At 44.7% G+C, this 24,812-nt stretch overlaps 1 protein-coding gene across 1 annotated transcript; it reads left to right on the forward strand.

Moving 5' to 3' along the window:
• The first annotated feature begins 9,053 nt into the window (after positions 1 to 9,053).
• Positions 9,054 to 9,515, forward strand: LOC146859265 (amphinase-3-like). The gene has a single exon (XM_085647153.1). It carries the CDS (start codon positions 9,054 to 9,056, stop codon positions 9,513 to 9,515), a length of 462 nt encoding a protein of 153 aa, XP_085503279.1.
• The last annotated feature ends 15,297 nt before the right edge of the window (positions 9,516 to 24,812 follow it).

The raw sequence follows: 24,812 nt of genomic DNA on the forward strand, positions 1-24,812 counted from the left end.
TGGCAGCGACAGCTTTAGCAATCAGACAAAGCGATGCCATAGTATTAGGACACCCATTGACAGTACAAGTACCACATGCAGTAGAGGTTCTTGTGAACCGAACACAAACACAACACTTGACCATAGCAAGACTTACCGGTTATGAACTGACATTGTTTCAACCACACATAGAGATCCGACGGTGTAATACATTGAATCCTGCTACACTATTACCTGTAATTGGAACAGACCCACTAGCTCATGATTGTGTTGAAATCATTGAAATAAAGACGAAACCTAGACAAGACTTGACAGACGTTCCATTGTTAGATCCAGACCTGACGTTGTATGTAGACGGATCGTGCATGAGAACAAGTACAGGAGATTTAGTGGCCGCGTATGCAGTCACAACAGACACTGAAGTTATTGAGACACATTGTATAGATACTCTGTCAGCCCAAGCAGCAGAACTTATTGCTCTAACACAAGCCTGTATTCAAGCCACAAATAAGAAAGTTAATGTATACACTGACTCACGTTATGCATTCGGAGTTGTACACGACTTCGGCGTGCTATGGCGAGAGAGAGGTTATTTAACGTCCCATGGTGCCCACATTCAGCACGGACCCCTCATTCATGCTTTGTTAGACGCAATACATCTACCCACTGCTATATCGATTATGAAATGTAAAGCACACACGAAGGTTACTGATACCATTTCTCAAGGCAATGGTTTAGCTGACAGAACAGCTAAACAGACTGCTCAGAATCGCACATTAGACATGACAAAGCCAATAGTTCAGACACCAACACAGTGTATGACAATTAAGGATCCCGCACTTGACGTAATTGACATACAGACACATGCCACAGCAGAAGAAATAAAGAAGTGGACTGAACTAGGAGGGATCCAGACAGATCAAGGATGGATGACGAAGGAGAAATCTGTATGGTTTCTCCCTGATTCCATGGTTCAAGCCATTATAGCTACAGTTCACAGTCCAGCACATTTAGGAGAGAAGGCTATGCTAGACAGCATTCAGCACATTTGGTTCAACAAACATTTACGAGCAGCAGCTAAACAAAAAGTTCGTACCTGTATGATATGTTGTCAGTTTAATCCAGGAAAGAGTGTTCCCGTAGAGCAGGGTGGATTTCAGCCTCCTGACCATCCTTTTGAAGTCCTCCAGATGGATTATATTCAGATGGAACGTTGTCGAGGATTCAAATATGTTCTCGTAGTTGTCTGCGCTCTCTCCCGTTGGACAGAGGCGTATCCCGTATCAGATTACACTGCCCCGACTACTGCCAAGCAGCTAGTTCGAGAATTCTTCCCACGGTACGGTTTACCACGTGTTGTATATTCAGATAACGGCCAGCCTTTCGCATCCGAATTAATGAAACATGTCTCACTTTTGTTGGGATATCAGTGGAAATTCCACTGTGTCCGACACCCCGAGGCAGCAGGTCTCGTGGAACGACATAATCAACTTTTAAAAATCAGATTGTCTAAAATATGTCAGGAAAAAGGTGTGGACTGGATAGTAGCCTTACCAGTTGCGCTATTCTACATGAGAATGGTAGCACACTCTCGAACAGGGCTATCCCCTTATGAAGTGATCTTTGGTAGACCACCGAATATGTGGGGGACGCCTATACCCCGTAAAATAACTGATGTTGACTGTAATATGCTGACAGATTACCTGGCTTCCTTGATGTCTGCACTACAATCTTGTCGTTCACAGGTAGTCGCAGCTTTTCCCGACAACACCGAGGTGAAACCTCATGACGTAATTCCCGGTGATTATGTTCTCATCAGAAATTTTGATCGGAAAACCCAACTGGAGCCAAGGTGGAGGCTTCCTAAGTTGGTCCTGCTGACGACCAGAACAGCTGTGAAGATCGAAGGAAGAAAAGGATGGGTGCATTCCAGCCATATAAAGAAATTTCATGGACTTCCTCCTGACACAAACAGTACTCCCCGTGTGTCTTCCCCCATTGACTCAAAGCTACCTTTGGCTGAGGCCAGTAGCACCGAACTCTATAAGCAGAAACTCAGGTCCAGATCTAAACTGTCGGACGATTTGATTGTTTAAGTCCTCTCCAAGGTGAAGCGGTTGAATCTGTCCCGACATGTATCCCTTAGGTCTGAATGATGTAGAGTCCAGAATCATAGTGAAACGACATGCTTATTGTAAATTACTGCGTAACCACTGTATTGTGACTTTATTAATTTTGTTTTCTTTGAGTTTTTTAATAGTTACTGCAAGTATATTGTTGCATATGTATTATCCTGTTTCTAAACGTGCTTTCAATATAACTGATGAACATTCTTTTAATGACTTACCCCCACATGAGTTGTCCTATAGACTTGCGCTGCGTAATAACACATTCATTAGTATGTTACATCATTCCCATCAGACTAGTAATGCCACCAATTGTTGGGTGTGTGGCCGACTCCCTCCCTATCAGAATACCAAAGGAGTTCTGCCTTTCTTTCCACATCCGTTCACACACAATGGCTCCTGTGGAGCATGGTTTAGTTTATTAAATTCCATAGACCCAGACACAGCCGTTTATCAACAACATTGGATATGGGGAAATCTGAATATAGTTTTATTCAAAGTCTGTCACCCTAATAAGGAGGGTCACCCCAGTAGAACAGGAACTAATTTAGAAAATGAAGTGTATAAATTAGGTAATTTTACGCCTAATCTTATGATTTTGAATGTCAAATCCGAAGTTGAACTAATTCTGCCCACTATGTCTGTATTTCCAGTTAAGGGTGAATTATGTGTGAGAAAAGTTGGTTCCATACATATGGGCCATAGCCAATGCGTTACTACAGTAGAATATAGTGATCAAGGTAAATCTTCATTTAGAGCTTCTCGCCATTCTTACTTTATATGTGGTCAGACGGCATATATGCGTCTGCCTCTAGATTGGGATGGTACCTGTTACATAGCATTCCTTTTGCCACCTGTTTTCCTAGCTCCTCCTGATTATTATCGACATGTTCATTTAGTACACAAAAGAGAGCGGAGAGATCTCCCAGTTGTCGATTATACTGAGACGGCATGGGACAAGTATGTAGATTTCAATAAAGGTATCTTTCCCTATATAGGTACTATATCAAATAGTAAGCTGATACGCAGACTCACCAAGACTCTTGAAGCTGTAGTAAACGAGACTATAGCCGCCCTAGGCAATCTGACAGAGGAACAATCAGTGATGAGAATTGTTGTTCTCCAGAATCGTCTTGTCCTTGACGTCATCCTGGCCGATAGGGGCGGAGCTTGCAGGGTCATCGGATCCAGCTGCTGCATATTCATACCAGAAAATTCGCCATCTGTATATAAAGCTATAACACGCCTTCATAAGATTGTAAGCCAGATACACGAAAATCCAGGCACTTGGACGTGGTCCGGGTGGTTTTGGAGTGTGATATCAGCCTGGGGATGGAGAGTTCTATCCTTCCTAGGTATTGGCCTTCTTATGCTCTTCAGTTGTTGTTTATGCCTGCAATGTGGACCAGCGATTTGTGGTCTGTGTGCCACATCATGCATTCCATATCACAGTTCTCGTTCAAAATACCGGAAGAAGAAGGAAGAAGAAATGATGCTCCATGAGCAAATCGATGGAATGATGAAGATTGATATCTCTTGAAGGGCAAGTAGGGGACAAGGAGGGAATGTGGAAATGTGGATTTTCCTGGTCAGTTATGTCCCCTATCTTGGACCCCAACGGTTCTATATGCATGTTACAAGTACATGTATGTTCCCTCCAGTTCCAGTTTCTAAGACGCAAACATATGTGTGTCTACCGTCGACATGTTCTCTGTCAGATCCGCCATCGATGGGCTGGATATTCGATTCCTAGGTATGAAAGGTCACCGACTTTATATGGCTAAGTTACTCCATTTTTACAGTTCAGGCAAGTAGGCCCGATTCTGTCCTCAAAGCCTTTCCCTGCTCTCTGTCTTTGACAGCTTCAGCTTGAGCTCGCATCTGTATCCATGAACTTTGTCCTACTCCCTGTGCAGCTAACGGTGCCTGCCTCGGCCAGTTTTCGCATGCCTGCCAAGAAGCTGTATTTCACCTTCGAATTATCTATTTTGCTCTTCAGCCGATGCATTCCTGTCTAATGATTTAGGTAAACATTTCCTTTAGCTCACAAGCAAAGGACTCAGCCTTTCCGTCCTCCTGCAAGTGATTCATAGCCCTGCTGCCATGGAAAGTTTTCTGCCCCTCGCATCTCATATAGACACTTAGACGCTTGTACACGCACACACAGTTAGTATAGAATAGATTCTGTCCGAGAGTCCTTCCTTGTGGATAACATAGTTCTCCAAACATAGGATGGTAGATATGATTTGGGATTAGGTTGACTTGACCCCTCAGACTTCTCGTCTCCACATGTAGAGCTAAATGTCAAGTCCCCTTCACCCCCTAGTTACACGTCAATTACACGTCATGCTGCCGCGCGCGCATCTATGCCAAGTATTATCTTATAGATCCACCTATGTCTGATAATGCAAACCAATCATGTTTCTTTTATTCCTTATTACGCCTAGTTTCGATTACGTACCTGTTTTGTCACTTTTCTTATCAAATGTTACGCCTTCTACATTCGTTTCATTGTAATGTACTTATTATAAAAATACATGTCTGTCAATAAATTATTGTACTTCACTTCCTGAACCTTCGTGGTGACGGAACCTGAAGGCCGCGACTCGAGTCGGCCATTTTGAATGGAATAAAGCCCATTTAGAAAACCTCTTATACCACGGATTCTGCCTCTTGTTATTTTGAGCTATTTACTTTATTTTAAGATTCCGTATGAAATTCAGTCCGGTATTTTATTTACCACAGTGGGATGGGAGACACTGCTGCGGAGATGGCTTGATGTGCTGACCAGTACGGAGACGCCCTAGGAGTGGAGGAGGGGAGGTCTCCTTACGCGGCTGTGGCAGGAGGAACGCTAGCATGATGGTCCGGTATGTGAGGGAGACTGGTTGGGTGGTGGGGATTGTGGACGCACGGCTTGCAGGGAGGTATTTCCTTGCGACTCAATACTGGGGTCGCTGTGGTGGGAGCTGCTGAAGAGTATATTGCCGCAGGACATGTTCACTCGGGCTAGGGGGAGAGCGCTGCTATGTATCATGCATAACTATGACGAGGGTGCCTTCCAGGTGCCAGTGGACTACTGATCGGATTTCCATGAGAAGGACTCTGCCGGCTCTGCACAGGATGGACATGCGAGATTAAAGATAAATGCACCGGTACGACCCCGAGCTAAGTAGGCACAGGACTGAACTGATGCGGGAGATGAGTGACAGCTTCTCGCCACCGGGCCTCCGGGCTGTCGGATAAATGGCTGTGTACCTTACAGATGATGGCTAGAAATGTGATGGACAACAGCCAGCCCGAGGGGTTGTAGGCGTGAGGCTGTATTGTTGATGTACTCTCTCAAATAAAGGTTTTTGAAAATTAAAAAAAAAAAAAAAAAAACCTTATGCGGATTCTCATTACACAGCTCTCGCTCACCGACCACAAATCACACCTGAAATGCATGTTACTCAACTGTAGATCAGCGGTGAAACATGCCACGGACCTTGCTGATCTCATCCTTGCTCAGGAACTGGACCTCCTTATCCTCACCGAAACTTGGCTCACCGACTCCTCAGGCACCATACTTGACATTCTAGTCCCTCCAAGCCACAACATTATCAGACTCAAGCAAATTAAAAGAACAAGTGGTGGCATAGCCTGTCCCTACCACAACTCTCTCTCAACAAAACAGTCCCCTTCAGCAAAACTCTCATCCTGTGAATATTTATGCATAGACATCGCAAGCAAACATAGACCTTTATGCAGCCTGCACATCTTGTACCACCGTCCAGGAGACAACCTCCCTCTAATTGAACAAACTATGGAAACCATCTCCTCCAACCAGGGCCGACACTGCCCCCAGATCTTCCTTGGTGACTTCAATGTCCATTGGAATGATCCGCATGACCAGGCGGTTAACAGTCTCAAAAACTTCCTAACTGACCTCTGCCTGACTCAATTCTGTTACAGTCCCACGCACAACTTGCACTCGACCCTCAATCTAATCATCTCCAATCCGAACTCCATTCAGCTTTAATCCATTTTCCCCTGTGACTGGTCGGACCATCACTTTATCACCTTCCATATCCTGTAAAGCTGGAACTCCAAAAGATCGCAACCATTAAAACAAAAACATTGGAAAAGAATGCTCCAAAATTCAAACGCTAATGAGCTCATATCTTGCTGCAATTTCTCCCTACAGCTGCCTGCAAACATGGCTGATGTTCACGCCCTCACTGAGCATCACAACAACTCCATGTTGTATGAACCTGAATGCAATTGCCTCCCTTCAACTAAAAAGAAAATCCATCAAAGACTCCAAACCATGGTTCAATGACAGCCTAAATGCCGACAGACACAGCCTGAGACTAGCAGAACGTGCTTGGAGATCCGCTCCATCCACTGGTCTACTAAAAACTCTAAGACTAAAATGGAGTAGATACAACAAACTCATCAGAACGGTGAAAGCCACCTTCTTCAAATCCCAACTTGACAAAGCCAAAAATCACCCAAAAGGCTGTTTGAGTTGATTAAGTTACGATCCAATAACACTCCTATCCAATCTCCTCTCATCTCCTGCCCTCAGCCAAACTGCAATGCTATTGCTAAATTCTTCCTTGAAAAGGCAAGTAAGATCGAATCAGATCTAAAGTCTGCCCTGAGCGATCTCACACCCTCTCCTGACTCCTCCTTACCCTCGCCCCTTCTTACTCCCCGCCCTGTCCCTCCCCTAAAAACAATGCCTCTTGGAGTCAATTCACACCCATCAACGACACTGCCATCTTCAGCATTCTCTCAACCCTGAAACCTTCAAATCACTTCAATGACCCCCTCCCCCCAGCTTCTTTAAAGAAATGATAGGATCACTAGCTCCGCTCTGGTCCAAGATCATCAATGCTTCTCTTCTTCAAGGTGAGATCCCTGACTGCCTGAAGGCGGGCCTGGTTCTCCCTATTCTCAAAAAACCCACGGCGGACCCTGAAGACCTGAATAACTATCGTCCAATCACAAACATCCCTACCGTGGAAAATCTCCTTGGGAGATGTGTACATGAACGGCTGCGCAAACACATTGAGCAATTCCAACTTCTTGACCAATTCCAATCGGGCTTCCGTCCCGGCCACAGCACTGAAACGGCTATCACTCATATAGTAGACAACACGCTCACTCTGCTTGACCAGAATGAATTTTGTCTACAATACTACTCGATCTCTCATCTGCATTTGACACTCTCAAACATGACAATATACTTCACCTCTTGGAATGTAGGATGGGGCTCTCAGGCCCTGTACTAAAATGGTTTGCCTCTTTTCTCAACAACACAACTCAGAGAGTCAAATCAAATCAAACTCTATCCAACTCCAGTTGGGTCCTCACTCTCCCCCACGCTCTTCAACCTTTTCATTGAACCACTTACTGTTATCCTCAAAGCTTCTAACATTCAATATGACATGTATGTGGATGACATCCAACTGTACATGAAAATCTCTTCCCCTGAAGATATCAACTCACTCAACGGAACGCTGCACAAAACCCTAAATTGGCTAACCTCCAACCACCTCAAACTAAACTCCCTTAAAACCGAATTCCTTCTCATTTCATCCACTAGACAAACTCTTTGTTGAGAAAAATCTAAAAAAAACTCTCAGCTCTCAACTGCACACCACTCATCATTGATGCCACGAAATCACTAGGAATAGTGCTCGATAAGAACCTAAACATGCAAGATCACATTAGAGCATCTACCAAAGGAGCGAACTACCAACTGAGCATCCTACGGAAACGCAAACCCTTCCTTCCCCAAGATGACTTCAAATCTGCTGTGCAAGCACTAGTCATATCAAGACTAGAATACAGCAGTTCTACTCTATGCGGGCTTCCGAAACTCAGCTTAGCCCCCCTCAGAGCATTTCTCAATACAGTCACCTGACTGTATTACTGGTTCAAAGAAAAACAACCACAACATTCCGGACCTGAAATCGCTCAACTGGCTTTTGTTTGAGTCAAGAATCCAGTTAAAAATTGCATGGATGACTCATCGAGCACTACGCTCCAACACGCCTCTTTACCTTGCAAATAAGCTCGAACTATGGAGAGGCTCCTGGCCCTCTAGGAGCAACAGCACATTGTGCTCAAGCCAAAGAAATAAAAAAAACATGAAAACCTACAATAGCACATTCTCTGGTATTTCCCCGAGAATTTGGAACTCCCTATCTGTGCAAACAAGACTGATTCCCTCAACATTTGCCTTCAAAAGGGAAGTGAAAGCCCTACTGCTGAACACTGCGCTGAACTAGAGGTGTTTCTCCTTTTGTCTCCTATCTTGCTTAGCCGACTAATCTGCTACCTGGCATTTGCTACAACCTCGGTGTCGCCCGCCAATACGTCATTGTGTTCATGATTTATATTTTTCTACTTCTCTCCCACAGCTATCTACCTATGTCTTCCACAACTCGTATGTAAAGCGCTCTGACACCCGCTTGGGTCATGTTCGCGCTATAAAAAAACTTAAAAAATAAATAAATAAATAACTATAGTTACAAATATCTGCTTTCTTCGAAGAAAGGTTCACAATGTATTAAATACAAATACTGACAAAAATATCTTCTAGGAAGATATAGAACGCATTTTGAGAGAATAAAAGTTCACAATAAAGAGTTGGACAAATTAAGATTTTATTATCCAAACTGTAATCCTTCCTGACAATATCTGCAGTCTCTGGCAGAGGCCCTGTGACGTCATATGTCAACTGTAATAACTTATTAAATAAGACTAGTGATGTAATGTTCTTATTGACGGCAAGTAGTGATGGCACATGTAGATTGATACATGCAATATAAGGCTTTGGTTTTTAAACGTTAATGACAGGTTTCCATATAATTACTAATGCTGGTTTAAATGTGAGAGTCACCTGCCTGGCTGCACCCCCTTCTTCCCCTGTCAACGACTCTCTCCTTCTCACCTATGCAGGTCCCATCCCAGGTGAAGGTGGCTGTGAAGAAGATGACATCTTGTGCCTTCCTCCTGGTGGTTGTCATCGCCCTTTCCGGTCTTAGCCCCGCCTTCTCACAGTCTTGGGAATGGTTCAAGATAAAGCACATTGACGACTCGGTACGAGGAGGAGGCAACTTTTACTGCTACTCTGAAATCCGAAATCGAGGAATTACAGATGAACAAGGACAGTGTAAACCCCAAAACACCTTCATCCACGCACCACCCTACACCATCGAGGACTTGTGCAGGGGCATAGAGGGATCTCAGCTCATCACAAGCAACAACCCGTTCTACCTCACGCACTGCGAACATATTACCTTGATACTGGATGAAACGCCCCCAACATGCAACTATATGGCCTACAACTACCACAACCCCATCATGATTAAGTGCGAAGATGGCGCCCCGGTGCAATTTGAGAAAATCATGTAATCCTGAATTACAGCCGCTTGCAAGAGTAAAACCCTGTTGTTGCTCGTAGCTTCATTTGTAAACCTGTGGTGAACTCAGCTCTGTATACAAAGTGCCCAGTACCCAACTGGTCTCGTGACACTGCAGCTAATTCACAATGTGCCACTTCTGTGGCATGTCAACCCCTGGTCCTTTAAGAGTTGATGTCACAATGCTGGCATACTGTGGATGCAATCATGGGGTGCAGGTGTCCCAACTGCCCCCCCCCCTCTCTTGTTATGCTTCTGTCCGCAGTAAAACAAACCACTGGTTCTTGTCATATTGATAGTAATGAGGCAGGCGGTTTGCATGTCACTCATAGCCCTCCCTTTGAGCACGGTGGGCTCTAGCATGGTGACAGGGTGTGCGCCCCCCCAAAGGAATGGCAGTGCCCTCGCCCCTCCAAGGCAGAAGCATTGAACCTCCAAGTGGATAGAGTCCCCCTGCTGCTTCCTGGGGGACAGCTGTTATTCCTTACCCGGAGGAGGGCTGGGGGGGGGAGGACACCACCCAACCCACCTCCTCAGCCCCCAGAGCTGGCCCTGTTCTCTGCACCGTGGATAGACATAAAATAATTTACAATGAAACAGACGAGGCTGCTCACATCTCATCTGTGCGGCAAATTACCTCTTTGAGCACCAGAAGCCCAATTTACGACGACACGTTCTGACTGGTTCTCAAGTCATGTTGGGCCTTCTTCGTGGCTGCACAATTCATTTGAGTATGCATTAAATTTCACCAGCTGTGGTCAGTGACAGCTTGACACAGAGTACTGATGGCAGCAAGAGCGTGCACAGCAATGCGTATGTCTGCATTACAAATTCACTCTGGTAATTAGTAGGGGAAATAAGTGCATTTCTTAAATCAGAGTGAGCTCAAACCTATATTCTTTTGATGTGTAACCAAACCCTGAGGTTTGCAGGAGGCCATGAGCATCAGAGTTGGATGAGCCTCCTGGCCCTACTAGTAGAAGATACGCCTTGGAAGAACTGCTGTTGAGGTGGCAACGCCTTGGTCAAGAACAGGCAGATTCACATAGGCCCCAGATGCAGCCACGTCTGAAGGCAGCATGGGTGGTGAACAGGAGGCAGAGTTACTGCATAAAACTGCACTTCCTATTGGTCCTCAGCGTATTCAGATGTGACAGTATACATGTATTCACACCTTCTCCGCATACATCACCCTCCTAGGTGTAGTATGAGACTGTATGAGGCAGCTGCAGAAACTCATTCCTACAAGTCTTATATCAGGTCTGGACTCACTGTACATCTCGATTGGGTCAGTGATCCATCTCACTTGATAAAGCTTTTTGCTGAGGAGTGCCTGAGGGGTAACATTTTTCCTCTTACCTTACTGAAGCAATGTTCAGATGTGCACATAATAATTATGGCTAAGGACACGTATTTATTCTCACCTTACCAAAGCTTTTAAGACATAGCCCTACATATGTCCTGGGGGCTGGAAGATTTTCCCGCTTTCCTTACCAAAGCTTTCACAGGCTTGTGAGTGGATGTGCAGATGCACCATCAATTCTCACTAAAACCCTATTCAGGCCTAGGAGAGAGATGTACCCTCTCATCGCACCAAGTCTTCTTGAAGCCCAACTGCAAAATACAGCTCTAGAGGGCATGGGTGGGCAATTGAGGCCTGTGACCTGAACAAATCCTTTTTCAGTTTTATTTTTGTTGGGGGGGGGGGGTTCCTATCACTACATCAAAATGTTCTTGGTTATCCTGGACACACTATCATTCCCAGGAAAAGGCGTTCTCTCTTTTTAAACAATCCTTCCTCCAGACCTAGATTTAGTTTCTGTTCCCAGGGAATTAATTTTATTAATCAAAGATATCTCAAGACCTTGACATAATGGGAACAATTCATAAAGAAATGCATCCATAAAAGTATGCCTCTGCATGAGTGCAAATTTACTACATACATTCCCAGTAGTACCCATGAGAACCTGCGCCAGGCAGGGGCCCTGTTAGCCAAGACATGACACAGGGCCCGATTCACGGAACTAACTTAAGACAAAATCCTAAACTTACTACATTTGGTATTCACAGAAGTTAGGATTTTGTCTTAAGTTTGCCTTAAGACAAACTTAAGACAGACTTAAGACAGACTTAAGACAAACTTAAGACAAACTTAAGACAAACTTAAGACATACTTAAGACAGACTTAAGACAGATTTAAGACAGACTTAAGTTAGGATTTTGTATTAAGTTTGTCTTAAGTCTGTCTTAAGTCTGTCTTAAGTTTGTCTTAAGACAAACTTAAGACAAAATCCTAACTTCTGTGAATACCAAAAGTAGTACGTTTAGGATTTTGTCTTAAGTTAGTTCTGTGAATCGGCCCCACAGTTAGGAGGACCGTAGCCATCCCGGACGGCTACAAGATCACCCGCAGGGACCGCGCCAACGGAATCGGAGGAGGAATAGCCATCGTCTACAAGTCCACCCTCAAGGTCACCACCCACGCAGACGACACCCTCAACACGGCCGAACACCTCCACTTCCGGATCCACACAACCCCAACACCACCCTCAGGGGAACACTCATCTACAGGCCCCCCGGACCCCGGGCTCAGTTCAGCGACTCCATCGCTGACCTCACCAGCACCCACGCACTCGCCTCCACGGACTAAATCCTCCTCGGGGACCTGAATTTCCACCTCGAGCACAACAACGACGCCAACTCCGCCACTCTGATCGAAAACCTCGCCAACCTCGGCCTCAGACAACTCGTCACCGCACCCACCCACGCCGCAGGCCACACGCTGGACGCCGTCTTCTCCACAAGCACCCACGTCGCCTTCTACCACACCTCGGAACCCCACTGGACCAATCACAGCTGCATCCACTTCACCTTCAAAAAACCAACCATGCACCATCGAACCCAACAGCTGTCTCGCCGATGCTGGTGTGGTAAATAATTTAATTACCGGGACTTAATTTGATACAGAAACATAATAAAAATAGCTCAGTAAATAAGAGGCAGAATCCGTGGTATTAGAGGTTCGGAATGGGCTTTATTCCAATGGTCGATTATAATCGGTTGCTCCAGGTTCCATCACCACGAAGGTTCAGGAAGTGAAGTACATACATTATTGATAATTATTCACTTTTATACAATAGGCATTACAGTGAAGTAAATGCAAGAGGCGTAACAATTGATAGCAAAGATAACATTTCACATGCGTAGCTGAAGGAGGCGTAATTGGGAGTAACAAGGAAACGTCATTGGTTGTGATGTCACATATGGGTGGACCTATGAAATAATTTCGCAATGTCAGCAGAAATACTTGGCAGAGATGCGCGCACAGCAGTATGACGTGTGATTGACGTGCAACTAGGGGGTGGAGGGGACTTGACATTTAGCTCTACATGTGGCGACAGAAGTCTGGAGGGTCAAGTCAACCTAATCCCAAATCATATCTAACATCCTATGTTTAAAGAACTATGTTATCCAAAAGAGAGGTCTCTTAGAGTAGAATCTTATTCTATACTGACTATACTGACTGTTAGTGCGTGTACAAGCGTCTAAGTGTCTACACTAGATGCGAGGGCAGGAATCTTCCATAGTAACAGGGCTATGAATTACTTGCATGAAGACAGAGAAGCCAGGCCTTTGCTCGGTAGCTGGCAGAATGTTTACTTAAACTACTAGACAGGAATGCATTGGGCAGGGATCGGAGCAGATAATTTCGAAGGTGAAATACAGTTCTTGGCAGGCAGCAGGCTGATGTCAGGCTTCGTGAGCCGCGCAGGGAATGAGACAAAGTTCATGGTCACAGATGCAGGCTCAGACTGGAGCTTCAGAGGCAGAAAGCAAGAAAAGCTTGATGACAGAATCAGGGCCTACTTGCCTGGACTGTAAAAATGGCATAAGTGAACCATATAAAGGCGGTGGCCTTTTGTACTTAGGAATGGAATATCCGGCCCATTCATGGCGGATCTGAAAGAGGACATGTTAACGGTGGACGCACATGTATTTGCGTCTTCATAACTGGAACTGGAGGGAACATACATGTACTTGTAACATGCACATAGAACCGTTGGGGTCCAAGATAGGGGACATAACTGACCAGAAAAATCCATATTTCCACATTCCCTCCTTGTCCCCTACTTGCCCGTCAAGAGACATCAATCTTCATCAATCCATTGATCTGTTCATATAGCATCATTTGTTCTTCTTTCTTCTTCCGGGATTTTGAACGAAAATCTTGATGTGGAATACACGATGTGGCACACAGACCACAAATCGCTGGTCCACATTGCAGGCATAGACAGCAACTGAATAGTATGAGAAGGCCAATACCTAGGAAGGATAGAACTCTCCATCCCCAGGCTGATAACACGCTCCAAAACCAACCGGACCAAGTCCAGGTGCCTGGATTCTGGTGTATCTGGCTTACAATCTTATGAAGGCGGGTTATAGCTTTATATACAGATGGCGAATTTTCTGGTATGAAAATGCAACAGCTTGATCCGATGACCCTACAAGCTCCGCCCCTATCGGCCAGGATGACGTCAAGGACAAGACGATTTTGAAGCACAACAATCCGCATAGCAGACTGCTCTTCTGTTAAATTGCCTAAGGCGGAAATAGTTTCGTTCACTACTGCTTCAAGGGTTCTAGTTAATCTACGTATCAGCTTACTATTGGTAACGGTACCTATATAGGGAAAGAGACCTTTATTGAAATCTGTGTATTTTTCCCATGCTGTTTCAGTGTAATCGACTATTGGGAGATCTCTCCTTTCTCTATTGTGTACTAAATGAGTATTTCTGTGATAATCAGGAGGAGCTAGGAAAACAGGTGGCAAAAGGAATCCAATGTAACAGGTACCATCCCAATCTAGAGGTAGGCGTACATATGCCGTCTGACCACATATAAAATAGGAATGGCGGGAAGCTCTAAATGTCGACTTGCCTTGATCACTGAATTCTATTACAGTGGTGCATTTACTATGGCCCATATGTATGGAACCATTCTTTCTTACACATAATTCACCTTTTACTGGAAATACTGACATGGCGGGCAAAATTGGAGTAGCTTCGGATTCGACATTTAGGATCATAAGATTAAGCGTAAAATTACCTAATCCATACACTTCATTTTCTAGATCAGTTCCTGTTCTCTGGGGAAATCCCTCCTTGTTAGGATGGCAGACTTTAAGTAAAACTAAGTTCAAATTTCCCCATACCCAGTTGTCTTGATAAACTGCAGAATTTGAATCTAAGGAATTAATTAAGCTAAACCATGCTCCACAGGAGCCGTTGTGTGTGAATGGGTATGGAAAAAGAGGTAGAATTCCTTTATAGTTCTGATAGGGAGGGAGTCGGCCACATATCCAACAATTTGTAGCATTGCTAACCTGATGGGAATGATGTAACATACTAATAAAAGTGTTATTGCGCAGCGCAAATCTGTATGACAATTCATGCGGAGGTAATTCACTAAAAGAATGTTCAGCAGTAATATTATAAACATGTCTAGAAATAGGATAATATATGTGCAACAATATACTTGCAATAATTATAAAAAGACTTAAGGAAAACAAAATTAATAACGTCACTGTGCAATGACTACGCAGTGATTTACAATACGCATGTCGTTTCAACATTTTTCGGGTTTTTTCTCTATTCAGATCTAAGGGATACATGTCAGAGACAAATTCAACCGCTTCACCTTGGAGAGGACTTAAACAATCGAATTGCCCGACGGATTAGATCTGAGTTTTAGTTTATAATGTTCGTGACTACTGGTTTCAACCAAAGGAAGTTTTGAGTCAATGGGTGAAGACACTCGAGGTGTAGTTTTTATATCCGATGGTAGTCCATAAAATTTCTTGATATGACTTGAATGAATCCAGCCTTTTCTGCCCTCGATCTTCACGGCTGTCCTTGTGGTGAGCAAGACCAATTTCGGTGACTTCCACCTAGGGTCCAGCTGAGTCTTTCGATCAAAGTTCCTTACTAAAACGAGATCCCCTGGAATTACGTCATGGGGTTTCACTTCAGTGTTGTCAGGAAAAGCTGCAGCTACCTGTGAACGACAAGATTGTAGTGCAGACATCAAGGAAGCCAAATAATCTGTCAGCATATTACAGTCAATATCAGTTATTTTACGTGGTATAGGCGTCCCCCACATATTTGGTGGTCTGCCAAAGATCACCTCATACGGAGATAGCCCTGTTCGAGAGTGTGCTACCATTCTCATGTAAAAGAGCGCAACTGGTAATGCTACTACCCAGTCGACACCTTTCTCCCTGCATATTTTGGACAATCTAATTTTCAGGGTCTGATTATGTCTTTCCACAAGACCTGCTGCCTCGGGGTGTCGGACACAGTGGAATTTCCACTGATAGCCTAACAAAAGTGAAACGTGTTTCATGAGTTCGGATGAGAACGGCTGGCCGTTATCTGAGTAGACAGCACGTGGTAAACCGTATCGTGGGAAGAATTCTCGAACTAGCTGTTTGGCAGTAGTCGGGGCAGTGTAATCTGAAACCGGGTATGCCTCTGTCCAACGGGAAAGAGCACAGACAACTACGAGAACATATTTGAATCCTCGACATCGTTCCATCTGGATATAATCCATCTGGAGGATTTCAAAAGGGTGATCAGGAGGCTGAAATCCACCCTGCTCTACGGGGATGCTTTTTCCTGGGTTGAACTGACAACAGATCATACAGGTACGAACTTTTTGTTTCGCTGCTGCTCGTAAATGCTTGTTGAACCAGATATGTTGAATGCTGTCTAGCATAGCTTTCTCTCCTAGATGCGCTGGACTATGGACAGTGTTAATAATGACTTGGACCATTGAATCAGGAAGGAACCATACAGATTTTTCCTTCGTCATCCATCCTTGATCCGTTTGGATCCCTCCTAATTCAGTCCATTTCCCTATTTCGTCTGGAGTAGCATGTGTCTGTATGTCAATTACATCAAGAGTAGGATCTTTAACCGTCATACAATGTGTTGGCGTCGGGACTATTGTCTTTGTCATGTCGGATGTTTGAGTTTGAGCCGTCTGTTTAGCTGTTCTGTCAGCTAAATCATTGCCTTGAGAAATGATATCAGTAACTTTCGTATGAGCTTTACATTTCATAATCGATATTGCAGTGGGTAGATGTATTGCATCTAATAAAGCATGAATGAGGGGTCCGTGCTGAATGTGGGCACCGTGAGAAGTTAAATAACCTCTCTCTCGCCACAGCACGCCGAAGTCATGTACAACTCCGAATGCATAACGTGAATCAGTGTATATGTTGACTTTTTTATTTGTGGCTTGAATACAGGCTTGTGTCAGAGCGACGAGCTCTGCTGCTTGAGCGGACAAGGTATTTATGCAATTTGTTTCAATGATTTCAGTGTCTGTTGTGACTGCGTAAGCGGCCACTAGTTCTCCTGTACCTTTCCTCATACATGAACCATCTACATACAACGTCAGGTCTGGGTCTGACAATGGGACATCGGTTAAGTCTTGTCTGGGTTTCGTCGTGATTGTAATAACGTCAATACAGTCATGAGCTAGTGGGTCTGTTCCGTTTACTGGTAACAGTGTGGCAGGATTCAATGTGTTACAACGTCTGATTTCTATATGTGGCTGAAACAATGTTAGTTCATACCCTGTAAGTCGCGCTATAGTTAAATGTTGTGTTTGCGTTCGATTCAAAAGAACCTCTACTGCATGCGGTACTTGTACTGTCAATGGATGTCCTAACACTATGGCATCGCTTTGTCTGATTGCTAAAGCTGTCGCTGCCACTGATTTTAGGCACGCAGGCAAAGCCTGAGCTACGGGATCTAATGTACTAGAAAAATAAGCACATGGTTTGTGGGATCCTGCCTGTTCCTGTGTGAGTACTGACAAGGCAGTACCTTCGCGTTCTGTAACAAAAAGTGTAAACTGTTTATTGTAACATGGTGTTGCTAAAACCGGTGCTTGACATAAAGCTTTCTTTAAGCTTTCAAAAGCTTGTGTATGTTCCTGAGTCCAAGGGAGGACAGTCGATGTGGCTGCCTCCTGTGTTGTCAACTGAATGAGTGGTTTTGCTAGAAATGCATACTGAGGGATCCACTGCCTACAATATGAAGTGAGGCCTATGAAAGCCCGCACCTCCTTTTGCGTCTTGGGTATTGGCATGTTAGCTATTAACTGAATGCGATCTGGTGTAAGCTGCCTTCCCTCCTTGGACAGCGAGTGACCAAGGTAAATAACTCGCTGGACACAGAATTGCAGCTTAGAAGGGGACACCTTGTGCCCCTTTTCGGCTAGAAATTGTAAAACTGTCAGTGATGCTTTCTCACATTCACGTTCGCTTCTAGCGGTGATCAGCAGATCATCGACATATTGAAGCAGAGCAGTGTTGACTGGCATGTGGATACTGTCGAGTTCTCGTTTCAGTGATTGGCTATAGATGCTGGGGCTTTCTGTAAATCCTTGAGGTGCGCGTGAGAATTTAAAGCTACGTCCATTTAAACTAAATCCGAACAAATATTGGCTTTCCGGATCTATAGGGACGCTGAAAAAGGCATTCTTGAGATCAATTACAGTAAAGAATGTTGCTTCAGAATCAATAGCTGTCAGTAATGACGAGATATCTGGGACCACAGGGAATTGTGGCACAATGCATTTGTTCAATTCGCGCAGATCAATAACCAATCGATATACTGGCGGGGCCTTCGGATCTGTTCGTTTAAGAATCGGAATTATCGGTGAATTACATACATTGGAGTCTGTTTCTACAACCACTCCTTGGGCAATGAGCTCGTCAATGATTTGCAGTAAAGCCATTACAGCATCTGGGGGTAACTTATATTGTCGCATTCGTGGTAGTACCACTCCTGCCTTTAGTGTAACTCGATATGGTGTAATATTCATGCAACCAACATCAGTAGGGCCTTGTGCCCATAGATGTGTAGGTAAAGTCTGTAGTCGGGGATCCATGTCTCTAGACACATAGTGACCTTTAAAATCACGTAAAAACAATCTTACTCCTTCCGGAGAACAACATATTATAGCTCCTAGAGCTTTCAGTGTTTTTATACCTAACAAGTTTTCTGGACATGATTTAGTAAGTAATAAATCTGTAGTTCTGGTCAAGGGTCCTATCGTAAGTGGAAGAGGCTGTGATACTTCATTAACAATAGGTTTTCCTGAAAAACCAAGGGAAATATTCTGTGAGCCTGAGAGGGGTGCCCCTGGAACTTCACTACGTTTTATAGTTGTTCGACTTGCCCCTGTATCAAGTAAAAAATTTCTATCTTGGCCTAATAATTCACTATGTACATAAGGTCCTTCTTGATCTACAGGGACCTCGATAAGGGGTAAGTCAACTTCCCTCTCTAGGCTGGTTCATGCGTATCGTTGGTAATCAGGATAGTCATACTGTGCGGTCTGGTACAGCTGTCGTGTCGTGGTTTGTGTGGCAGCAGCAGGCAACGCTGGTGCGGCCGGCACAAACTGTATAGACTGTTGTGGAGCTGGCATGGCCTGTGCATGCTGCGGTGCTCCTTGTTCATTCTGATCCTGTCTAGGTGGCCGTGGTCTTTCTTTTGTAATACCTGTGGCGATATTACGCTTCAGGACTGGGCAATCGTGTATATAATGACCTGGTTGTTTACAGTAGTTGCATGTCCCTTTTACAGGTCCTGCTGAATCACCGGAATGTGTTGTACCCTTTTTATGTCCTTCAGCTGGAACTGTCTGGGAGACTAGCATTTTCATTTTCGTGTCTTTCATGCGTCTTTGTTCATGATCTTGTTCCTCTCTAATTCTATTGTGATGATACTGTAACATTTGTAACATTTGTGATGGGGTGTTACCTTGCCAGGTACTCTCGAATTTTAATACTCTATTCTTCACTTGGGGCAAGGAATTTTCAACTAATTTTGTCACAAACAGATGTGGGTATGATTCGCTACTTGCTTTTATGCCACTATTTATACCAAAACATTTTTCGAATCGGGCATAGAAATCACTAGTGTCTTCATCTTGCTTTTGTTTACAGGCTGAGATTGCACCCCAGTCTTCCTTTTTCGTGGTTAATAAACGTGGCAGTACCTGTACTAGTAAACCTGGTAGTGCTTTAGTTTTGTCCCCAAGCCCCGAACCTGGACCTCGGGCCTTTTCTTAATTTTCTAATGCTGTCCAGTCTATCTTTTGGTCTCCCACCTCCCACTCTTTTTCCTTGAGTTTTTCATAAATGCCAGCAGGCATCAATACCTTTAATATTGTCATAATGTCGGGATAGGTATACTCTCCCATGAGTAACATGTCTTTAATTTCTCGGTGGAAACCCGCTGGGTCTTTGTCATGACTGGGTACCACTTTCTTCATTTCCAACAATTCTATTTTTGATATGGGCGTATATACATATACACGTTTAAACTGATTGTCCTCGCCCTTTATTGGGTGCACTTCTCGTAAGGGATTCTGTCTGTCCATGTAATACATCGGTCTTTCCTTGATGGCCAGTGAATCATGTTCTGGACATACAAAAAGAATGTACTGCTTTCTGGATTCTAGTATTTCCTTAATTAACTTAGTACCTGAACCTTTCCATCTATTCGTGAGTAATTCAGTCAATATATCAGGTAAGGGACCAGGATCTGAATGTTGGCTTTTATATAGTATAAGAAGTTGTTGAATCATATAAATCCCAGCTAAACGCTGTTCATCTGGGGTGAGGTTCAAAAATGTGTGTGCTACTGTATCATCATCATACTTTCCGGGACTGTCAACCCAATGAACGGCTGACCTGGCTAATTCTTGTTCATCCATAGAATCGAGAAAATGATAACCCCTTCGTTCTCGGAGTAATTTGTCAGTGGCTTGGAACGAATGCTCGGGGGACCTTATATTTATTATAGGTGTTTGAAAATTCCTGTTATTTTCTAGACATATCGGACGTATCGGGTCAGTAAGACATCTAGTACTATTACAAGATCTTCCTCTACCTACATAGGCTATGGTTTCTGACTGTCCTGTGGGCAGTCCTGATCCTTCCTCCTCGCTTTGTTCGAACTGGTCTACCGCTAATCTCTCTTCGTGTAGGCGTTCTATTTCTTTACGGATCTTTCGGCACATGGCTATTATACAGTTTTGCTTATCATGTCTCCCTTCTGATATATTCTGGCTCCATCTGGTAAGAATTTGCATTGCTTCCGGGTCTACCCCCGGTCGGTCTTGATTTCTGATCACACAATTTATGAGGAAACGTAACAGTTCCCCCTGTATTTCCACTTTCTGGTATTCCATAGCTCTGTTAATACATTCAGAATCTCGCCCTGTTTGGACAAAATGGTATATATTATCTAGATGCATAGTCATTCCTGGTAACTTCCCTAAATACACCGCAGCTCGTCTGATACGTAATGATGCCAGGATCATTTCGTCCTCTTTTCCGGGCACAGGGTCATATCTACAATCTATAAGAAGTTCCGTAAGCGTGCGGGAATTTATGAGTTTGGGGGTACGTGGATGTGCTGACTCTTGAAAGGTAAGTTTATTTATTCTGGGTGGCGTAGAAAAAATGTTGGTAGCACCTCCCGTAGCCCCATCTGGGGTATCGGGCGTGAAAGGATTCGTTGAACGCGATACAGCAACTATAGGTGTGGACACAGCTATGGAAGTAGCTGTAGGAACAGATGTGGAAACAGATGTGCTTGCCGGAACTTGTGTCGGAAATTGTTGCTGTAGAGATATAGATACAGGATCTTGGCGTTGAACCTCCCCGGCCAACGGTCTATGTGGGGCGGGGTTAGCATACTCGGGAGCTACGTCATCTAAATATGAGGAAAGAAAAACATCTTCTGCGGTTCTAGGATGCCCTTTAGGATGTACCTTTATTGGAAACAATGGGGGTGGCAAGTCTTTTGGTATCCCCGGAGTAGCCTTAGGTAATCCTTCGGCCAGAAGGGGATACATACCCTTCATAAGGGCATGTCTTTGTCTGTCTACTTGTTCTGATTTCACTCGTGCACCTTCTTCAATTAATAGATTTTCTCGGACTTCATTTGAATTCTCTTTACTCTTCTCTTCCTGTCTACGTGCTTTTTCTGTACGTCTATACGATTCTTTACGCCACAATTCAATGGCGTCTTTCTGTGATTGTCTAGCTTTCTTTTTCCATAATTCTTCCTCTACTTTCACGATGCACTCTGCATCCCAGGTCCCAGCTGCGGGCCACCTCTGACTTTCTGGTAATTCCTTAGTGTAGTCTACCCATAGATCAAGAAATAATATGGCGTCTAAGCCGTGTTTATGATACATGAAGTACCCTGGAGTGTCCCTAGGAGGAATAGGAACAGCTTCTTCGAGTACCCCTTTTCTAGTTGTGATCTGTCTTAATTTCGAAAAGAGCGGCATATTGAGAACTGATCTGATACTTGATCTTGAACAAACTTAATACAATAAACACGATAATGAACAGTCATTCATACCACAATATGCAGAACGTATTAACACATTTAACATTTAACATTTAAATGAGCAAACAATGATGATGACGATCTAAGGAAAACTTAATCACTTAAACATAATACTCGGCATTATCTGAATTATTCTGAATTTATATACTTGATATACTAGATATACTGCTAAACAGTACAGATACACTGCTAAAACAGTGCAGACCGGATTTGTGTACCCAAACCCGTCTGGACCGGCACAACTTATGTGCACGCCAGAACGCCTCCCCAGTAATGGTACTCACCGGGTAGCTCGGAACGGAAGGCCTCGGAACGGGACTGAACCGAACTGGACCGGACTGGACTCGACTCGACTCGAAAACTTCGGACACGTCAGGACATCGGAAACCTGGTGGGCCTCTGTATACCTCGGATCTTGCTCTCTCAGCTAGGCTCTGGTCGGGATACTTCGCACTTCTCACCGCCTCGTCTGGGTGTTGATCGCAGCCTCAGTCGCCCCCGCTTGACCGGAGGGAGATACAGGAAATCCTGCTGGTACGCGTTGTTGTCCGTCCAGCTGTGGCAGGAGACCGGGCCTGCAACGCACCGCCGGCGCGTGAGATGAGAAAGTGTCCCTGTTCGGGCGCCATTTATGTGGTAAATAATTTAATTACCGGGACTTAATTTGATACAGAAACATAATAAAAATAGCTCAGTAAATAAGAGGCAGAATCCGTGGTATTAGAGGTTCGGAATGGGCTTTATTCCAATGGTCGATTATAATCGGTTGCTCCAGGTTCCATCACCACGAAGGTTCAGGAAGTGAAGTACATACATTATTGATAATTATTCACTTTTATACAATAGGCATTACAGTGAAGTAAATGCAAGAGGCGTAACAATTGATAGCAAAGATAACATTTCACATGCGTAGCTGAAGGAGGCGTAATTGGGAGTAACAAGGAAACGTCATTGGTTGTGATGTCACATATGGGTGGACCTATGAAATAATTTCGCAATGTCAGCAGAAATACTTGGCAGAGATGCGCGCACAGCAGTATGACGTGTGATTGACGTGCAACTAGGGGGTGGAGGGGACTTGACATTTAGCTCTACATGTGGCGACAGAAGTCTGGAGGGTCAAGTCAACCTAATCCCAAATCATATCTAACATCCTATGTTTAAAGAACTATGTTATCCAAAAGAGAGGTCTCTTAGAGTAGAATCTTATTCTATACTGACTATACTGACTGTTAGTGCGTGTACAAGCGTCTAAGTGTCTACACTAGATGCGAGGGCAGGAATCTTCCATAGTAACAGGGCTATGAATTACTTGCATGAAGACAGAGAAGCCGGGCCTTTGCTCGGTAGCTGGCAGAATGTTTACTTAAACTACTAGACAGGAATGCATTGGGCAGGGATCGGAGCAGATAATTTCGAAGGTGAAATACAGTTCTTGGCAGGCAGCAGGCTGATGTCAGGCTTCGTGAGCCGCGCAGGGAATGAGACAAAGTTCATGGTCACAGATGCAGGCTCAGACTGGAGCTTCAGAGGCAGAAAGCAAGAAAAGCTTGATGACAGAATCAGGGCCTACTTGCCTGGACTGTAAAAATGGCATAAGTGAACCATATAAAGGCGGTGGCCTTTTGTACTTAGGAATGGAATATCCGGCCCATTCATGGCGGATCTGAAAGAGGACATGTTAACGGTGGACGCACATGTATTTGCGTCTTCATAACTGGAACTGGAGGGAACATACATGTACTTGTAACATGCACATAGAACCGTTGGGGTCCAAGATAGGGGACATAACTGACCAGAAAAATCCATATTTCCACACTGGAACAAAGTCACCGAAGACCAGCTGACCACCACCCTCGCCCAGAACCCACCCATCAACACCACATGCCCTGACGCCGCAGCCCGCAACCTCAGACAGAGGATCGACGACTGCGCCAACACCCTCGCCCCACTCAAGAGACCATCCAACAGCCACGTCAGTAAGAGAGCCAGCTGGTTCACCGACGAGCTCCTGACCTCCAAACGCGCCTGCCGTAAGCTGGAGAAGAAATGGCTGCACAAACGAACGCCAGAAAACCACGCAGCCCACAAGGACGCCACCCGCAGACATCACCACCTCATCAGACTAGCCAAGAGATCCTCCTTCAAAGACCGCCTGGATAACAACGCACACGACAGCAAAGAGCTCTTCCGCATTGTAAAAGAACTCTCCAATCCCAACGCCAGCACCAACAACATCCCGCCCTCACAAGAACTGTGCGACTCACTGGCCATCTTCTTCCACCGCAAGATCACTGACATCCACGACAGCTTCAACACCAACCGCACCAACGATGCACGACTCCACCCAACCACGATCACCAACAGCACAAACCGCCTGACCTCCTGGGCCAACACCAAAGACGACGAGACACGTAAGATCATGAACTACATCCACTCAGGATCTCCGTCAGACCCATGCCCACACCACGTATTCAACAAAGCAGACGCGGCCATCGCACCCCAACTACGGAAGGTCATCAACATCTCCTTCAAAAAAGTGACATTTCAAGAAAGCTGGAAGCACGCCGATATCAACGCCCTCCTCATAAAGACCAAGGCGGACCCCAAGGACCTCAGGAACTTCCGACCCATCTCCCTGCTCCCGTTCCCGGCGAAGGTCATCGAGAAAATCGTCAACATTCAACTGACCTGCCACCTCGAAGACAACAACATCCTGAACCCGTTCCCATCCGGATTCAGACGAAACCACAGCACCGAGACAGCCCTCATCGCCGCCACAGACGACATCAGACGCCAACTGGACAACGGCGAAACATCAGCCCTCATCCTCCTGGACCTGT

This window comes from Triturus cristatus, chromosome 3_2 (genome assembly GCF_964204655.1).
Source record: "Triturus cristatus chromosome 3_2, aTriCri1.1, whole genome shotgun sequence".
Lineage (NCBI taxonomy): Eukaryota > Metazoa > Chordata > Amphibia > Caudata > Salamandridae > Triturus > Triturus cristatus.